The sequence below is a fragment of the Cryptomeria japonica genome, chromosome 9 (assembly GCF_030272615.1).
Source record: "Cryptomeria japonica chromosome 9, Sugi_1.0, whole genome shotgun sequence".
Lineage (NCBI taxonomy): Eukaryota > Viridiplantae > Streptophyta > Pinopsida > Cupressales > Cupressaceae > Cryptomeria > Cryptomeria japonica.
Window position 1 is genome coordinate 672,954,670 of NC_081413.1, and position 15,252 is coordinate 672,969,921.

The 15,252-nt window shown below is 38.4% G+C and overlaps 1 protein-coding gene across 9 annotated transcripts in view; it reads right to left on the reverse strand.

The window, feature by feature from the left end:
• Positions 1–456: 456 nt before the first annotated feature.
• LOC131054862 (tRNA (guanine(37)-N1)-methyltransferase 1) overlaps positions 457–15,252 on the reverse strand; it is a 116,118-nt gene continuing 101,322 nt past the window's right edge. For 5 of the 9 annotated variants that reach the window (XM_057989497.2, XM_057989487.2, XM_057989488.2 and 2 more), the window contains 3 exons: positions 13,670–13,807; positions 13,305–13,388; positions 457–779 (listed from right to left, as the gene is read on the reverse strand). In XM_057989497.2, coding sequence (XP_057845480.1) covers positions 759–779; positions 13,305–13,388; positions 13,670–13,807 — 243 coding nt within the window. In that variant the 3' untranslated portion in view covers positions 457–758. Of the gene's footprint in view, positions 780–869; positions 918–13,304; positions 13,389–13,634; positions 13,808–15,252 lie in introns of those variants that run through there. The other 4 variants (XM_057989494.2, XM_057989495.2, XM_057989493.2 and 1 more) reach the window with 3 other exon arrangements.

A 15,252-nucleotide genomic window follows, 5' to 3' on the forward strand; every position in this document is an offset into this window, starting at 1 on the left:
CAAATTTACTGACATCAAAATGCACATCAACTTAAATGACTTTCATTTTTATTGATCTGTGAATATAATACGCCTCTCGATGTAATAACTTGTTTTTATTTACGGAAGTTTTTACATTCATCTATGAGTCTAATAAACTTCTTAAGCTTCTCACATAATAATGTGACATGAATATTTTATCTTTAATTTCTAATAGAATCAATTCTATTAGCTTAGTTTATTATGAAATGTATTTATTTATTTTAATTTAAATGTTCTAAAAAAAAAAGAGAGTTATACACTAAGCATATTAGATAGCCTTTAGGCATTGACAACTTACATTGTGGAGGATCATTGTTATAAGTTCTTAAGAGATTTTTTTTTTTAATGTCACAACAATGACAGTCACAAACCCATCATGCATGAGGGCTCGTGTTATTACCAAACTTGCACAATATTGAAATATCATTAATTAAATGCTAAGAACCTGCATTTTAGACCACTAAATTTATTAGTTGCAAAAGAAAGCTTACGGAAAACTATGACTTTTATGATTCAATGTTCGTTTAATGGTTGATATACCTCAAAAATCTAGAATGCCTTATAGTATATTGTCTGCTAAATAAGATCCGTTGATGTATTGAACAAAAAATCAGGTCCTAAAATGCTTTCAACATCTACATTTTTCCTTTCTAGTTGACTTTTTTATGGGCGCAATGAACCTGTCAAAGGTCAAAATTCTCGACATAAACCTTTTTGGAGCTCTCCACCCACCAAGCTTAGCAATGCTCCTTCTCAGCCTGTCACATCTCAAACATGCCAAGAACTAAGTCCATTTTAATTTTTCTTCTTTATTTCAAACATATTCAAATTGACTCCCAAAAGCATACCTCTTAAGCACCACCGAATGAATGTCATCTAAACAAGCAAATAGCACACTGCATCTTACAAATAATAGAGGCAATCTTAATTCTCAGAAAAGTAAATGCTTGAGATAAGCACCGAGTTCGAATACAGAAACATGTGACTCTGTGCTTCAAATTACACCTACTCGGTTGAGATAAGCATATTACTAGCAACGTAGGGTCAAAAAGCATATGCAAAGATGACCCCAAGTTCTAGTCCAAAAAGAATTTGTAGCTTGACTAAAACAAATTAAAATAAATATCAAGGAAACATGAGGCTGGTTGCTTCAAATTACATCTACCTGATTTTGAAAGCAAATATAGTTAAAAGGCATGCGAAAATAATCCCAAAGTTCTAGTCCAAAATGAATTTATAGGTTGGCTTGAAACAAGTTAAGAATAAAAATCAAGGAGACGGGATTAACTTATTGATTACTGCCAACTATCACAATCCTCTTTACTAAATCTCAAATGTGTTAACAAACGTGTACCTGTGAATATGGTTATATCTCTATAATATTGCATCAAGGACAAAAGCGTGAAAATAGGATTCAAAAAACTAAGATACTGAGCTATTCTTCTGTGTTGGTGTAATTTATGTCTTGTAATTACATTTTACTTAAATTGACTTAGGATAATGCATTCATTGTAGTTTGCATATTAGACACTTAGGGAAATGTGCATCTAGGAAGTTGGTTGCAGGAGAAATTCCACCTTTTGTGGTGATATCTTATTTACACATTCCACCTTCAATGGGTGATCCATCTTTAATGGAATATTCTATTATTTCTCCTACCTACCCTTGTTTCTCCTTGGGCCACGTGTCATAATTGTGTGCTCTCATTTCCATATGGCCTTGCCTTTATAAGCAAACTCATCTTCATTGTATAGTTTATCCAATTGATCGTTTTTTGCATCTTGATGAGAATACAATTTGTTCTTATCGATCTTTGTCTCTCATGTATTGTGTTATTCATTGGGTTCTAAATCTTGGTTATTATTGGCAAATTCTTGCATGGTATCAGAGCCATTGAGGCTCCATTGGGTAGTCGTTTTGGAGAAATCTTGGTGCATTTGAGATTCAAATCAAAGAAGCGGCAACCCCCGTGTGAACATTGTTGGCCACCCTAGTTCTTCTTCGGCCACTCCTTCCTGCTCCACTGCCAACGTCGCCTCCTCAACTCTCTGATCGAGTCCTTGCTGCTCCAATGTCGCCGCGTCCTCCTGCTCACTAGGTCGCCTTCAACCTGCTTGTCGCCCGCCTTGGTGATCGTCGATGACCCTCCCAACAACTCTTATCCATCACCTATGTTCTGCAACGCAGAGACATGTGGCATGTCCTCATTTGCTTAGTACAAACGACTACTCAACCATTGCTGAGAAACATGGCAAACTTTGGTTTGGCAGCCCAGTGACAAGTAACTGACACGTGGCATCACATCATCATCGGAGCTGCACAGTCATTAGCTGAGTTAGCGCCTAGTAAGCACCACATCACCATGTTCGTACAACACGTCAACAAATCTATACCTACCACGTTAGCATCTCTACGATCAGCCTAGTTAGTTGTCATGTCGTCATTCTATACTGTTGACATCATTTCGTACTGCCACATAGGGGTATTTTTGGCGTGAATAGCTGACGTCAACACTTTTTGAAAAAAAAATTGACCCCTCTCCGTTGAGCTTTTTAATTTTGCAGACCAACATTGAAGGCTCATAACTTGATCATTTTAAAGCATTTTTCAATGCAATTTTTTTTTATTTGGGCTAATTTTTCATGCTCTCCACGATGGTGTGGTTAGTTTCTGATTAAGATGGACAAAAATTTTAGTTTTTCACAACTGCACCTATCCAATCCTCGATTCTACAACTTCTCAAGCTCCGTTTAGACTCATACTACCTCATTTTCAAGTGTTGTTTTCTTAAAGTGCATAATTTTTCGTCTACTTTCATGTGGTGCTATCAGTTTTTCACCATTTTGAATAGAATTTGTACTTCCAAAAATTGGTCTTTTTTGGCCTATTTAATACTTGTAATTTGCTTGGATTTTGTGCATTATCGGTTTGAGTCTTCTATAGCCTATTTGAGACAACTTGTAATCTTGAAATCAGAACCCACTTTGCCCTTGTTTGCAAGTGGCCCATTGTACACGCACCAAGTATAAAGTGCTAAATCATCATTTTATTTTTTATTTTTTATTTTTTTTAGGGGGGGGCGAGGGGGGTCTGTGTTCTTTGATTGAGTGAATTTAGGGGGGTGTCTTGTGTGATTGTGCCTCTCTCTCTTGTACTCTTTCATTTTGTTGTTATGGGTTCTCCTTGATTTCAACTTCTAACACCACATAATTATGCATCATGGAAAATTAAAGCATGGAGCATGTTTTTGATTAAAAAAAAACAAGTTTTTAAGGGACCAGAAACCCTTTACAAGACAGGTTTTAGAAGGACCTGCAACCCAAACCGAAAGATAAACTTGAAAGACCACTCAAAGAAACAGAACACAAAAGAGATTTGGCCCAGCCAATCAAAAGAAGGGGAACAGCATTAACCCCCACCAAAAAGCTACAGGCTACAAAAAACCAGCAGCCCTAACCCAACCAGGAAGGATCAAGAATTTGACCTACCCTTATGGGATCGAAGGGTCATATCAAAAGAGGACTGGGACAATTTAGATTTTTTACTTTTAACAGTAATCCATCCCTCCTCAACCCTAGCAGCAGCCTTTTGCCAAGAGGATGGGTCCAGAATAGAGAACCTCCCCTCATCAGGAGGAACAGAGCCAGCATCCAGAGAGGCAAAGACAGAAGCAACAATCTGAGATGCAGGAGAGTCATCCATCGAAGAGGAAGATCCATCATTTTTCAAATAATCACTCGGGATGCCACCGCAGGCCTCCACACATTCCTGAGGCAAGGCAACACCAGAAACAAGAGGCGTACCCTCAGTCTGAAGCATGGAGTATGTTAATGGAAAAAGAACTCATTCATTACATAAATGAAACAATTGCAACACCAATAGATCCTAAAGCTGATCCTAATGCTCAATTGGAATGGCTCATTAAAAGTTCTATGGCTCTTGGAACTTTGAGAAAGTATGTATCAGATGACCTCATTTTTCATATTGAGAAATGTACTACAATTAAAGAGGCTTGGGCTATATATGACAAATTGTATGCTCAAGTTGATGAGATTAGGAGCTACAAGCTTGACAATGAACTCACAATGTTGGACCCCAAGGATTTTGATACAATCCAAGATTATGTCACGAAAGCAACTAAGCTAAGAGAAAAGCTTAAGGATTGTGGCATTGACAAGAAGGATGTTCAATTGGTTTACAATTTGTTGCACAAGCTTCCATCAAAGTATGCAACCTTTGTTTCTAGCTTCCACACCCATCGGTTGACTTCAAGTGCCTCATTCACTCCACCATCATTTGATGCATTCACAGATATGTTGATACTTGAGCAAGCAAAGTTGAACAAGATGGGGATTCTCAAGTCTTCAAAGTCCAAAGCTTTGGTGGCTAATCAAGGGAATCAAATGAATCAAGAAAAAGGCAAGAACCAAAAGCAATCTAAGCCAAAGCCACAACAAGATAGAGCACAATCTATCATCCTCTCCACAACAAGGCAATTTTTCATCCTCTTCCATGAAGGGAAATACACCTAAGGAGAGACCAACTTGTTCATATTGCAAAAAATTTGGTCATGATGAGCATCATTGCCACTCAAAGCAAATTGATGAGTTGACAAACATCATTAAGAAAAACAACATCAATTTGCCATCCGCCTACAAGAAGAAGGATTCACCTCCTACTTCCTCACAATCAAAGGGAAAAGAGCAAGCATTTGTTGCTAAAACAAGTTCTTCGCAACAGTAATTACTTGACTCAGGTGCCTCTCATCACATGGGTTCTACAGGGAGCAGTTTTCCTCATTGGAGCCTTCTAAGCTACCTCGCATTTTCATTGGTGATGATACACGAGTAGAAGTTGAAGGGAAGGGTTTGGTTGCCATGGGTGATGAAACTTTTGAGAATGTTCTATATGCTTGCTCCTAACTTGACCACCAACCTCCTAATCACCCACTATGGAAATGGGAAGAAAGTTGAGTTTACACCTGATTCGGTTGTGGTAAAAGAACTTGAGAATGATGCCTTGGTAGCAGTGGGCCAAGTTAATCACAACTCACGGCTTTATTCATTTTCCCACCTTGTGCCTCAATCTCCTTATATGGCCTTGCTCACTCATTCAAATTCAGAAAGTATGCTATGGCACAAGCGGTTTGGTCACCTCAACTACTATTATCTTCAACAGGTCAGCTCTAAGGACATGGTCATAGGTCTACCTCAAATCAATTTTTCAGAAGGTGTATGTTCAATGTGTTCCATGGGCAAGCATCCTGAAGAGAAGTTTGATAAGAGGAAATCTCAGAGAGCTTTGGAAGTTCTTCAATTGGTTCACAGCAATGTAGCAAGCCCATTTCCAATGCCTTCATTTAGCAAGGCCCGCTATTTACTCACCTTCATTGATGACTACTCCCGCTTCAATTGGGTCTACAATATTGTCAAAAGAATGAGATGTTTAATAGATTTCTAGCCTTTAAGGCTCATGTTGAGAAGCAATTGGGAAAGTGTTGACGTGTGTTTTGTACACCATCATACACAGAATAAAATACCTAAGGGTATCTTATCCTCTCTTGAATAAAGCCTCTAACTGCTGAAGATTCGCATGAAGGATCAGTTAGGATGACTCCAAGGTTCCTTTTAGTGGGGTCTCCACGTGTGGACAAGCTCCAGTGGTATGATGTGATTTGCTGGAATCACAAGGGGACTTACATTGAACTTCCGATCTGCTTTGCTGGACACAGGCTCTTACTAACTTAGATTTGAAAAAAAATGGAAAAAGGATAAGGGCGAAGAGAGGATCTAATCCTAATACTAAGAATGTAGGAGCAATGATTGATCTTTGACAAAACTCTAACTAGATCTTGTTTTGACATCAATGGAACATCTACACAAGACTAGTGCGATCTTCTAAGGGAGCTTTATGATGTTCAAATCATCACCGCAGGCATAGATACCATCCAAGTTGATGCATATCAATGAAGAGGCGACAAATTGAAATTGAGCTTAGGCTGAATGATTCCAGTTGACTACGCAAGGCAAGTCTGCAATCAACAAACTGCTAGTAGTATGGATGTACGAATTCCATCATTAATCAATCGCATTTCCTCCATTCATCTAATCATCTACCATCTAAGATTGAAGACTCAACAAGAAACCATGCAAATTGCAAGAAAAACGACATATTTCACCATTACTTCAATGAAAATGGAGTTTGTTTACAATCAATGGCAACAATTTCTTGCCTTGTCCTCCTATTCTATTCTAATTGCTATTCTATCAACTATATTCTAACTCTTCCAACTATTTACAACTCTCTCTAATTCTATCTAAAATTCTCCTTTACAAAATGAAATGCCTGGGCTTATATAGTGCCCACAATACAATTTGATGGCTTAGATCAATTCAAGATCAATGGCCAAGATTTTACAATGAAAACCCTAATTAGGGTTTGTTACAACCATTACATAACATTTAATGCTTGACCAATGATAAAATTGTATTGCTTGGACACATGTCCCTTTTAGAAAAATCGACCAATGGATAGCCGGGGTAGGTACATCGGAGTTTGTGCCACCTTCCATGAGTTAAGTACATTGAATCTGGACATGCTGAGATGGACTTCACTGATTGGAGAAATGATGACTAGGACACCACCTCATTTGACACTTGGAACTTGGTGGATATTCATCTTGATATTGTTGAGAAACTTGCTTTAATTAATTCCTCTGGATCTATTTTGCTTCTTCAACGAGCCCTTGTTCTAACTCCTTGCGTCCTTGATGTGCAGGAAGATGATGTACCTCGCCTTGGAACGCTGGATTGGAAGAGGTCGCCCATGCCTTGGCTTGATCGTCCTGGCGAAGACCGTCCTGGCGAAGACCGTCCTTGATCTGGCTTGATTTTCCTTGAAGAGATCTCCATTTGATGCCTACACAACATTTCAAAATTAGTAACATGATTTTGCAATACATAACATAAATTAGAGAGCAAATTTTAGGAAACTTAATGATAAGTCCTTTATTAATCATTTCCTAAAAACAACTGAGCTAAGGCAAAACAAAATTTCAAAATTCAAAATTAAGGCAATGACGATCAAAATTTGAAATTAAAACAAGAGATCTTGCCATACCTTACTTGAGAGCTTAACTCTAAAATGCAAAATAAAGGAATTCGCCTAGGCAAAATTTGAAATTCGATAGTCTTGATGTGATCTTCAAAAGAACGTTCCTCTTATCAACTTCGCCACCCTTCAAGCCTTGGACGTGATCTTTTCTTCAAGTTAGCAATTTCGCCATCTTTGATATGTCATTGACGTGATCTCCAATGCCTTGGACAAGTTCGCACTTCCTTGGATAGTACTAACGCCTTCCTTTGGATATAAATTCGCACCTCCTTGAACACAACTTAGCACTTCTCCCTTTGAAATTCGCTCCTCCCCTTGAATGATCTTGGCGCCTTCCTTTGCATACTCCAAATCGCATTTCTCCTTTGTCTTCCTCAAATCGCATGTAAGAGATGAAAATGATGATGTGAAAATGAAGATTTTCACCCTCCCTTTATAGCGCTCACCTCATACTTACCTTAAGGCCGACTTGGTAATAATAAAGCAATTATAAATGATTTTTAATAAATAACAAAGGCCGACCTTCATAAAATAAACTCAAGCGCTCCATTTTTATTGCAAACAATAATTAATTAATTAAATTTCCTTGTTTATTAATTAATAAATTCGATTTTTTTTTTTTTTACAAGGCAAAAATAATTAATTAATGTTTTGCGCAAATTTTAAATGCCATTTTAATTGAATTTTCAAAGATTATCGATTTTTAGCATTTAAAATAAATTCAAAAATATTTGTTTAGCGCCCAAAAATGAAAAAGTGGGAAGATACGTACCTCATCGCCCTGGTCCCTGACTGAGGGACAGGAGCGATTTTGCTCTTGTGGGCCTCATTTCACTTCATCACCTTCGAAAATTATATTCAACGGATTCGCAATGCCTCCTTTCATTCATTCATGCCTTGAGATCGGTTGAAATTTGGCGAGAAAATCATCTATAACAAAAATCGCTCTGGTCCCTCCCTGAGGGACAGGAGCGAACTTAAGCATTTTGGTCCTTTGTTGACGTTTGATAATCTTCAATTTGTCTTCAACGGGTTCGATTGACCTCCTTTCTTGCCTTCGAACATAAAATTTGCTTGATCTTTGCCCAGATCGTACCTTATGAAGAATTTCGCTCTGGTCCTTCAGTGAGGGACAGGAGCGAATTTGACCCTCTAGGCAAAAACTTCATCATTTCATCGTTTTTGATCAAGTCTGGATGCTCTATCATGCTCATTTCGTCCTTGACCATGCCTTTGATGTCTCGATTCGTCCAAACAAGGTCAGGAATGGCTCAACTAATCATTTTCGCTCTGGTCCCTTGGTGAGGGACACGAGCGATTCGCCTTGGTCCCTTGGAGAGGGACACGAGCGCATTTCGCTTTGGACCCTTGGAGAAGGACACGAGCGAAATTTGACTTTTCGCACTCTCAATCAGGACAATTTTAATGGAATATAACATTTAAGTATAAGTGACATTTCCTTCTATGTTTCTTCTTTCTTATACTTTAAGTTATATTCCATATATACTTTCAGGATGTTTGAGAGTGGTTTCAGACCTCCAGGAGTTATATTGCAAAATCTAGTTTTTGGAGGTTTTTTCAGTTTCCAGACTTAGTCAAATTCAGGATCAGGGCATTCCAGACTTAGCCAAATTTCAGGATCAGGACCTCACTCAAGCCGGACTTGCTACCCTGTTGATCTCCCCGACAGCACTTCAAGTTATATTCATTTGATAAAATGTACCTCTTTGGACCTTCTCACATCGTCAAGACGTTAAAATCTTGCAAGGACAAAGCAAAATTGGATTTGTAGCTCCGGTCCTTCACTGAGGGACAGGAGCGATTTAGGCAATTAGCACTGTTAGGGACGTCCCAAAAATCTTCAATTTATATTCAACGCATTTATCTCATGTTTTTCCTTGTTTTTGAACGTAAACTTGCCTTGACCTTTGTCTGGATTTTGCATAATGAAGGAAATCGCTCTGGTCCCTGGGAGAGGGACGAGAGCTACAAGGTACCTCGCCCTGGTCCCTTGGAGAGGGACAGGAGCGATTTAGTCAATATAGGTCATTTTCCTTCATTTTTTGCATCTCAAATTATATTCATTTGGCAAAGTATCTTCCTTCGGACGTCCTCCAATTGCTGAGTCATCAAAATCTTGCATGGACATGGCGAAATTTGAATTGTAGCTCCGGTCCTTCACTGAGGGACAGGAGCGATTTTCTTCCTGGAGGCCTTTCTGTGCTCATGAAAATCTTCAATTTATATTCAATGGAAAGACCTTGTCGTTCTCCATCACTTCAAACGTAAACTTCGTCTGGACTCTGCAAGGACAATGAGATAATTGAAATTGAGCTCCCGTCCTTCACTGAGGGACAGGAGCGATTTTGCTCCTACAGGCCAAAATAACAAGATTTTTCACATTTTAACACTTCACGAGGCGAAAACAAATCAATTCCAATGCCCAGGATCAAACTTCAAAAAAGTCAAAATTTGGTCAAAATATTCAATCAGACAAAAATTCACATTGACGGTCATCATTTAAACAAGTTTAAGCTCTGCATGAACATTCCAATTGAAAATTAGACCATTCTGGCAAATTCATTGCATTCAAAATTTGCATTCTAGAAAAGGAAACTCAAAAGCCCTCAAAAACGACTGGATTTTGGTCCGAAAAGACGGTAATTAGAACCCTAAGGCTTGACCCTAAATCCAGACAACTAACAAACTAACAAAACCCTAGAAAAAGCAAAGCGAAAACGAACAAAACGAGCAAAAAAAAACATGGGTCCCCATTTGCAATGGGGCGATGTGTGAAAACGTCACAACAGAAAGTTAGTCAAGGTTCTTCGCACAAACAATGAAAGGGAATGTGTGAAAAATAGACTTGAGGAATTTTGTACTCTTGAGGGGATTGATCTTCAGCACTCAGTTGCCTACACTCCACAACAAAATGGTGTTGCAAAAAGGAAGAATAGAACCCTTAAGGAGATGGCTAGTTGCATGATCCATGCTCGATCTCTTGGTCCAGCTTTTTGGGCAAAAGCTATCAATTGTGCCACACACATCCAAAATCGGGTTCCCCACAAGGCGCTGAAGGGTATCACTCCTTTTGGGGCTTGGTGTGGTAGAAAACCGATTGTGAGACATTTCAAGGTCTTTAGGTGTCCAGCATGGGCTCGCATTCCTCCAGAGAAACGCAAGGCATTCAAATCTCAAAGTAGGCCTTGCATATTTGTTGGATATCTCGAGGGTGTTAAAACATATCAACTTATGGATCCAGAGACACGCGAGGTATTCATTGAGAAGAGTGTTCACTTTGAGGAAAGCTCTCCTAGCTTGGCCTCCCATACTCCTCCTTCCTTCGTTGTGGATAGTGATGATAGTGACTCAGATGACAATTCTCCCTCAACTCCTACTCGCAAACTCACACCTTCGTAGGGTCCACTTGCAGTTGAGGAAGCTCATCCTTCATCTCCTCCTAGACCTCGATGAGCTTGAGACTCTTAATTCAACATGTTCTCTTATTGGGGATCCTTCAGACACTCGAAGGTCTTAGTCACAACATCACGAGCTTCCAAATGCTTACATTGCTATAGCTTCCGATCCACAGACCTTTCAAGAAGCATCAGGAGCTCCCGAGTGGGATGTAGCCATGAAGGAAGAGTATAGTTCCTCGATGAGGAACAACACTTGGGAGTTAGTCCCTCTCCCTAAAGAGAGAAAGATGATTCGATGTAAGTATATCTATCAAACTAAGTTTGCAGTGGTTGGTAGTGTGGATAAGTACAAGGCTCGGCTTGTTGCGAAAGGTTTCTCACAAGTTCTTGGTGTTGACTATACTGAGACCCTTGCACCCGTAGCTAAGATGAACTCCATTTGTTTGACACTTGCTATTGTCGCAGCTCATGGTTGGGTTGTACATCAAATGGATGTGAAGAGTGCCTTTCTTCGTAGGGATCTCGAAGATGAGATTTACATGAAGCATCCGCAGGCATTCATTCAGGATTCTTCTTTGGTTGCAGATTGAGGAAGTCTATCTATGGCCTCAAACAAGCCCCTAGGGCTTGGTATGTCAAGATGGATTCCTTTCTTCTCTCCACAGGATTCACCAAGTGTCATTCCAATCCGAATGTCTACAATTTGCAACGGGATGACTCTCACTTGATACTCGTGCTCTATGTTGATGATTTGATCATTACAGGGAGCACCTCATCCATCATTGGCAGTGTCAAATCTGCTTTGCATAAGAGATTTTTTATCTCTGACTTGGGCCTTTTGCACTACTTTCTCAAGATAGAGATATCATAATCACCTTCCAGGAGTACTCTTGCGCAACCCAAGTATGCTCTTGATCTTCTGGCATGGTTCCCCATGGCTGATTGTAAGCCTGCACCAACTCCCTTTCTTTCAGGAGTCACGCTTGGCCTAAGTGTTCCATTCCACTTGTTGATGCGACATTGTATTGTCAGCTTATTGGGAGTCTCATCTACTTGACTCACACACACTCTGATATTTCCTTTGTGGTTGGCATGGTTTCAAGCTTTATGCAAAACAACATGAACTTCATTGGAAAGTTGTCAAACGCATCTTGCACTACATATAGGGTACACATCACTATGGGATGCACTATGCAACAAGTGACTTGCCTTGGTTGCTTACACAGACTTAGATTGGACAGGTGATCTTGATGATCATAAGTTCACTTCAAGTTACAACTTTCATCTTGGTTTGGGCCCCATTTGTTGGCAAAGCAAGAAGCAACATGCTATTGCTCTTTCTTCAACTAAGGCTGAGTATTGAGGAGTTGTTAATGCAGCTACTAAGGTTATTTGGCTTTAGAATATTCTCACATAGTGTGGCTACAGTCCTTCATTGCGACAATCAGAGTGTCATTCAGATCTCGAAGAACCCAGTGCACCATCTATAAACCAAACTCATCAAAATCCACATGCACTACATCAGGGAGTTGATTCAAGAGCAGGTCATCAATTTGCAAAATTGTCCTACAATAGAGCAGGTTGCTAACATCTTCACCAAATCCTTTACTAAGAGTAAGTTTCATCAGTTGTGAGCTCTCTTGGGGGTACAAGATATTTCATCAAGGGGGGTCAATTAACTTCTCTTTCCTCTCTTTTTTGGGGGGGGGTGTGGGGACTTTTTCTTCTCTTGAGGTTTTGTCCTTCATTGAGAGTTCTTTTGTATTTTCATCTCTCTTTTGGGGGGGAGTTTTTCCCTACTAGGTTTTCTCCCTTTCTCCATTTGTGAGAGATTGTGTTACATTGCATTTGTTCATGGGTACTTAACATGGCCTAGTAGCCAAGACCCATCTTGCATTGTTAACTCGAGTCTACATTCCCCTAAGTTGCACTTAAAGGCGGGTGTTGGTGTAAATTATGTCTCATAATTACACTTCACTTAAGTTGACTTAAGATAATGCATTCATTATAGTTTGCATATGAGACACTTAGGGAAGTGTGCATCTAAGGAAGTCGGTTGTAGAAGAAACTCCACCATTTGTGGTGATATCTTGTTGTCACATTCCACCTTCAGTGGGTGATCCACCTTTAGTGGAATATTCTATTATTTCTCCTACCTACCCCTACCTACCCCCGTTTCTCATTAGGCCACATGTCATGATTGTGTGCTCTCATTTCCATATGGCTTTGCCTTTATAAAAAAGTTCATCTTCATTGTATGGTTTATTCAGTTGATCATTTTTTGCATCTTGATGAGAATACAGTTTGTTCTTATCAATCTTTGTCTCTCTTGTATTGTGCTATTCATTGGGCTCTAGATCTTGGTTACTATTGGCAAATTCTTACATTCTAACATAACCTTTTCTATCAATGTGTATGAGACCTTATCACAAGCAAAGTCATTAACCCCCTTCTTGCATTAACAAAATTTTAAGTCCAATAATATATGCTAAGTGGTGGTTTCAATTGCTCAAGGCATTTAGGCTAAACCATTATAGAGCTATGGCACATTTAATTTGAATTGATCCCTCTGACAATGCTTTTTTGTACCGTTGCTTAGTGTTACTGTTAATATGCCTCCATTTGTCTTGCTCCGACAAATTGGAACATTTCATCCATTATGTTATTAACTGGCTAATACACATTAATTTTCACAATTTCAAGGATTAAGTAGGAATCATCTCTTTAAAAGTGTAAAGGGCAACTACTCACTGAATTTTTATAAGACCTTGAGAATTTCATTGGAGCATAAATCAAAAACATTATTCGTATCTTCTCTCCAAGGGATGGAAATAACTGAAAGTGAAATCAAGAAATTCAATTTATAAGCAAACTTGTTAGCACAAAATCAGGTTCAGATCCATACGTCAAAAATATATTCCTAGAAGAATTGGCAAAACTTTAAACTATTTTCTTAATCTGTAATGTTAAAGAACAAACCAACCTAAAAAGGATCAAAGTCAAACAAACCTCATACTATATAAACAAAAAATTAAAAGAAACTTCAAAAAAAAATCCAGAGTGGGTAGGCAAAATTACTACCAGTTATATCAGAATGGTAAGGACTCCAAACCTACATCTGTCCGTGCTCGTTTTAAAAAACCTTCTGAATTGATACTTTCAACTTCATCCTCTTGGCCTTCAAACAATGTAGACATATTTTCATCTCTAAATGCAACATTCTCTGGTAACATAAAACTCAAACATAGCATTGCCTGCAAAATTTAGATACAACAGAAGATAAAGTATCTGAAAACCTTTCGAAGGATGATTATATAAAAGTTCAAAAAAACTGTAGCATTATAGATTATCAATTTACAAACTAGGATATCTGTCCAATCCATATAAGGTTGCAAGATTTAAAAAGAAAGTTCTGCTAGCAAAAATGAGAATTAACTAATATGAGCTACAGAGCAAAACAAGTAGATGAACACTACCGAAAATGCCTAGGCAAAAAATAATTTTTAAGCTACGTAATATCAATGCAATAGAAGATGATCATTTTCTTATTACTTGTCCCCTACATAATGATATTAAAGGCATTTAGGCTGATATTTGCAACTACAACTTAGCTTTCAGAACACTGAATAAAAACAACAAAACCAAGGCATAGAGATTTTATTGTGAATCTGCATGTCTGTTGAAACAATTTCCCGAGCAATTATACATGGAATTTTGACAATCTTTCTTTTCTATGGTGTCTAGTTGAAACAACTTCTGCCGTTGTGCCTCACACAGATCATTTAAAAGCATTAGAAAAGGGAGGGTACCCCTTTGTTCAGAACTTACGCACGAACATCCATCCATGCAGCATGATTTCCATGTACATAAAGAAAACTTTATAAAAGTTTGCAAACAGAAGTTTTGTAGGCAGGGATGAAGACTTCAAGGAATTCTATAGATATTTTATTTGCATATGGCTATGGAAAGTCTACTGACTGACAACCCAAAATGTCATAACCTTGTGCCCAACAAATAATTAATCTGAGAAACAACCAAAATGTTGAATTGCATTCAACAGATTTGATATAAAGATTCAAATGAGGATTTCAATTAACAAATTTTAGCATTTTCTACCCCTACCATTTAGCATGAACATGTTTATAGACTAAGGAGTATAGAACTAAACTAACAAAAACATTCCTAGATATTTTGTCAAACTGATCATTTATGTATTTTTTCCCTATTACATTCACTCCCAATCATTCACAATATTGTTTTCTAGTCTCTTTCCAAGCTACTTTACTAACTGAATACCCTACATAAGCACAGGCACAACTTACACCAATACCCTGCTCATTTAACTTCTTTTCACCCATAAACTACTAACTGCACCATTGTGCCTCACATAAACCATCTAAAAGTATAAGACAAGGGAGGGAGTCACTTTGTTCAGAACATCACACAAACAGATCCATGCAGTACCAATTCCACACTCATAGAAAGTGTACCCATAATTTGCAAAACAAAGTTTATAGATGAAGGCAAAAGTTTCAATGCATTCAGTAGAGTTCCGTAGATATTTATGCATATTCTCTTGGCTTGCAGCCCATAATTCAGAATCCCAGATAGAACTTGGGCGGATCTAGTAGTGCCAAAACAGAAACTGCACTTATCTTGACTGAAATTTTCTTTATTTTTCTTTTGCTTTTTTATTATT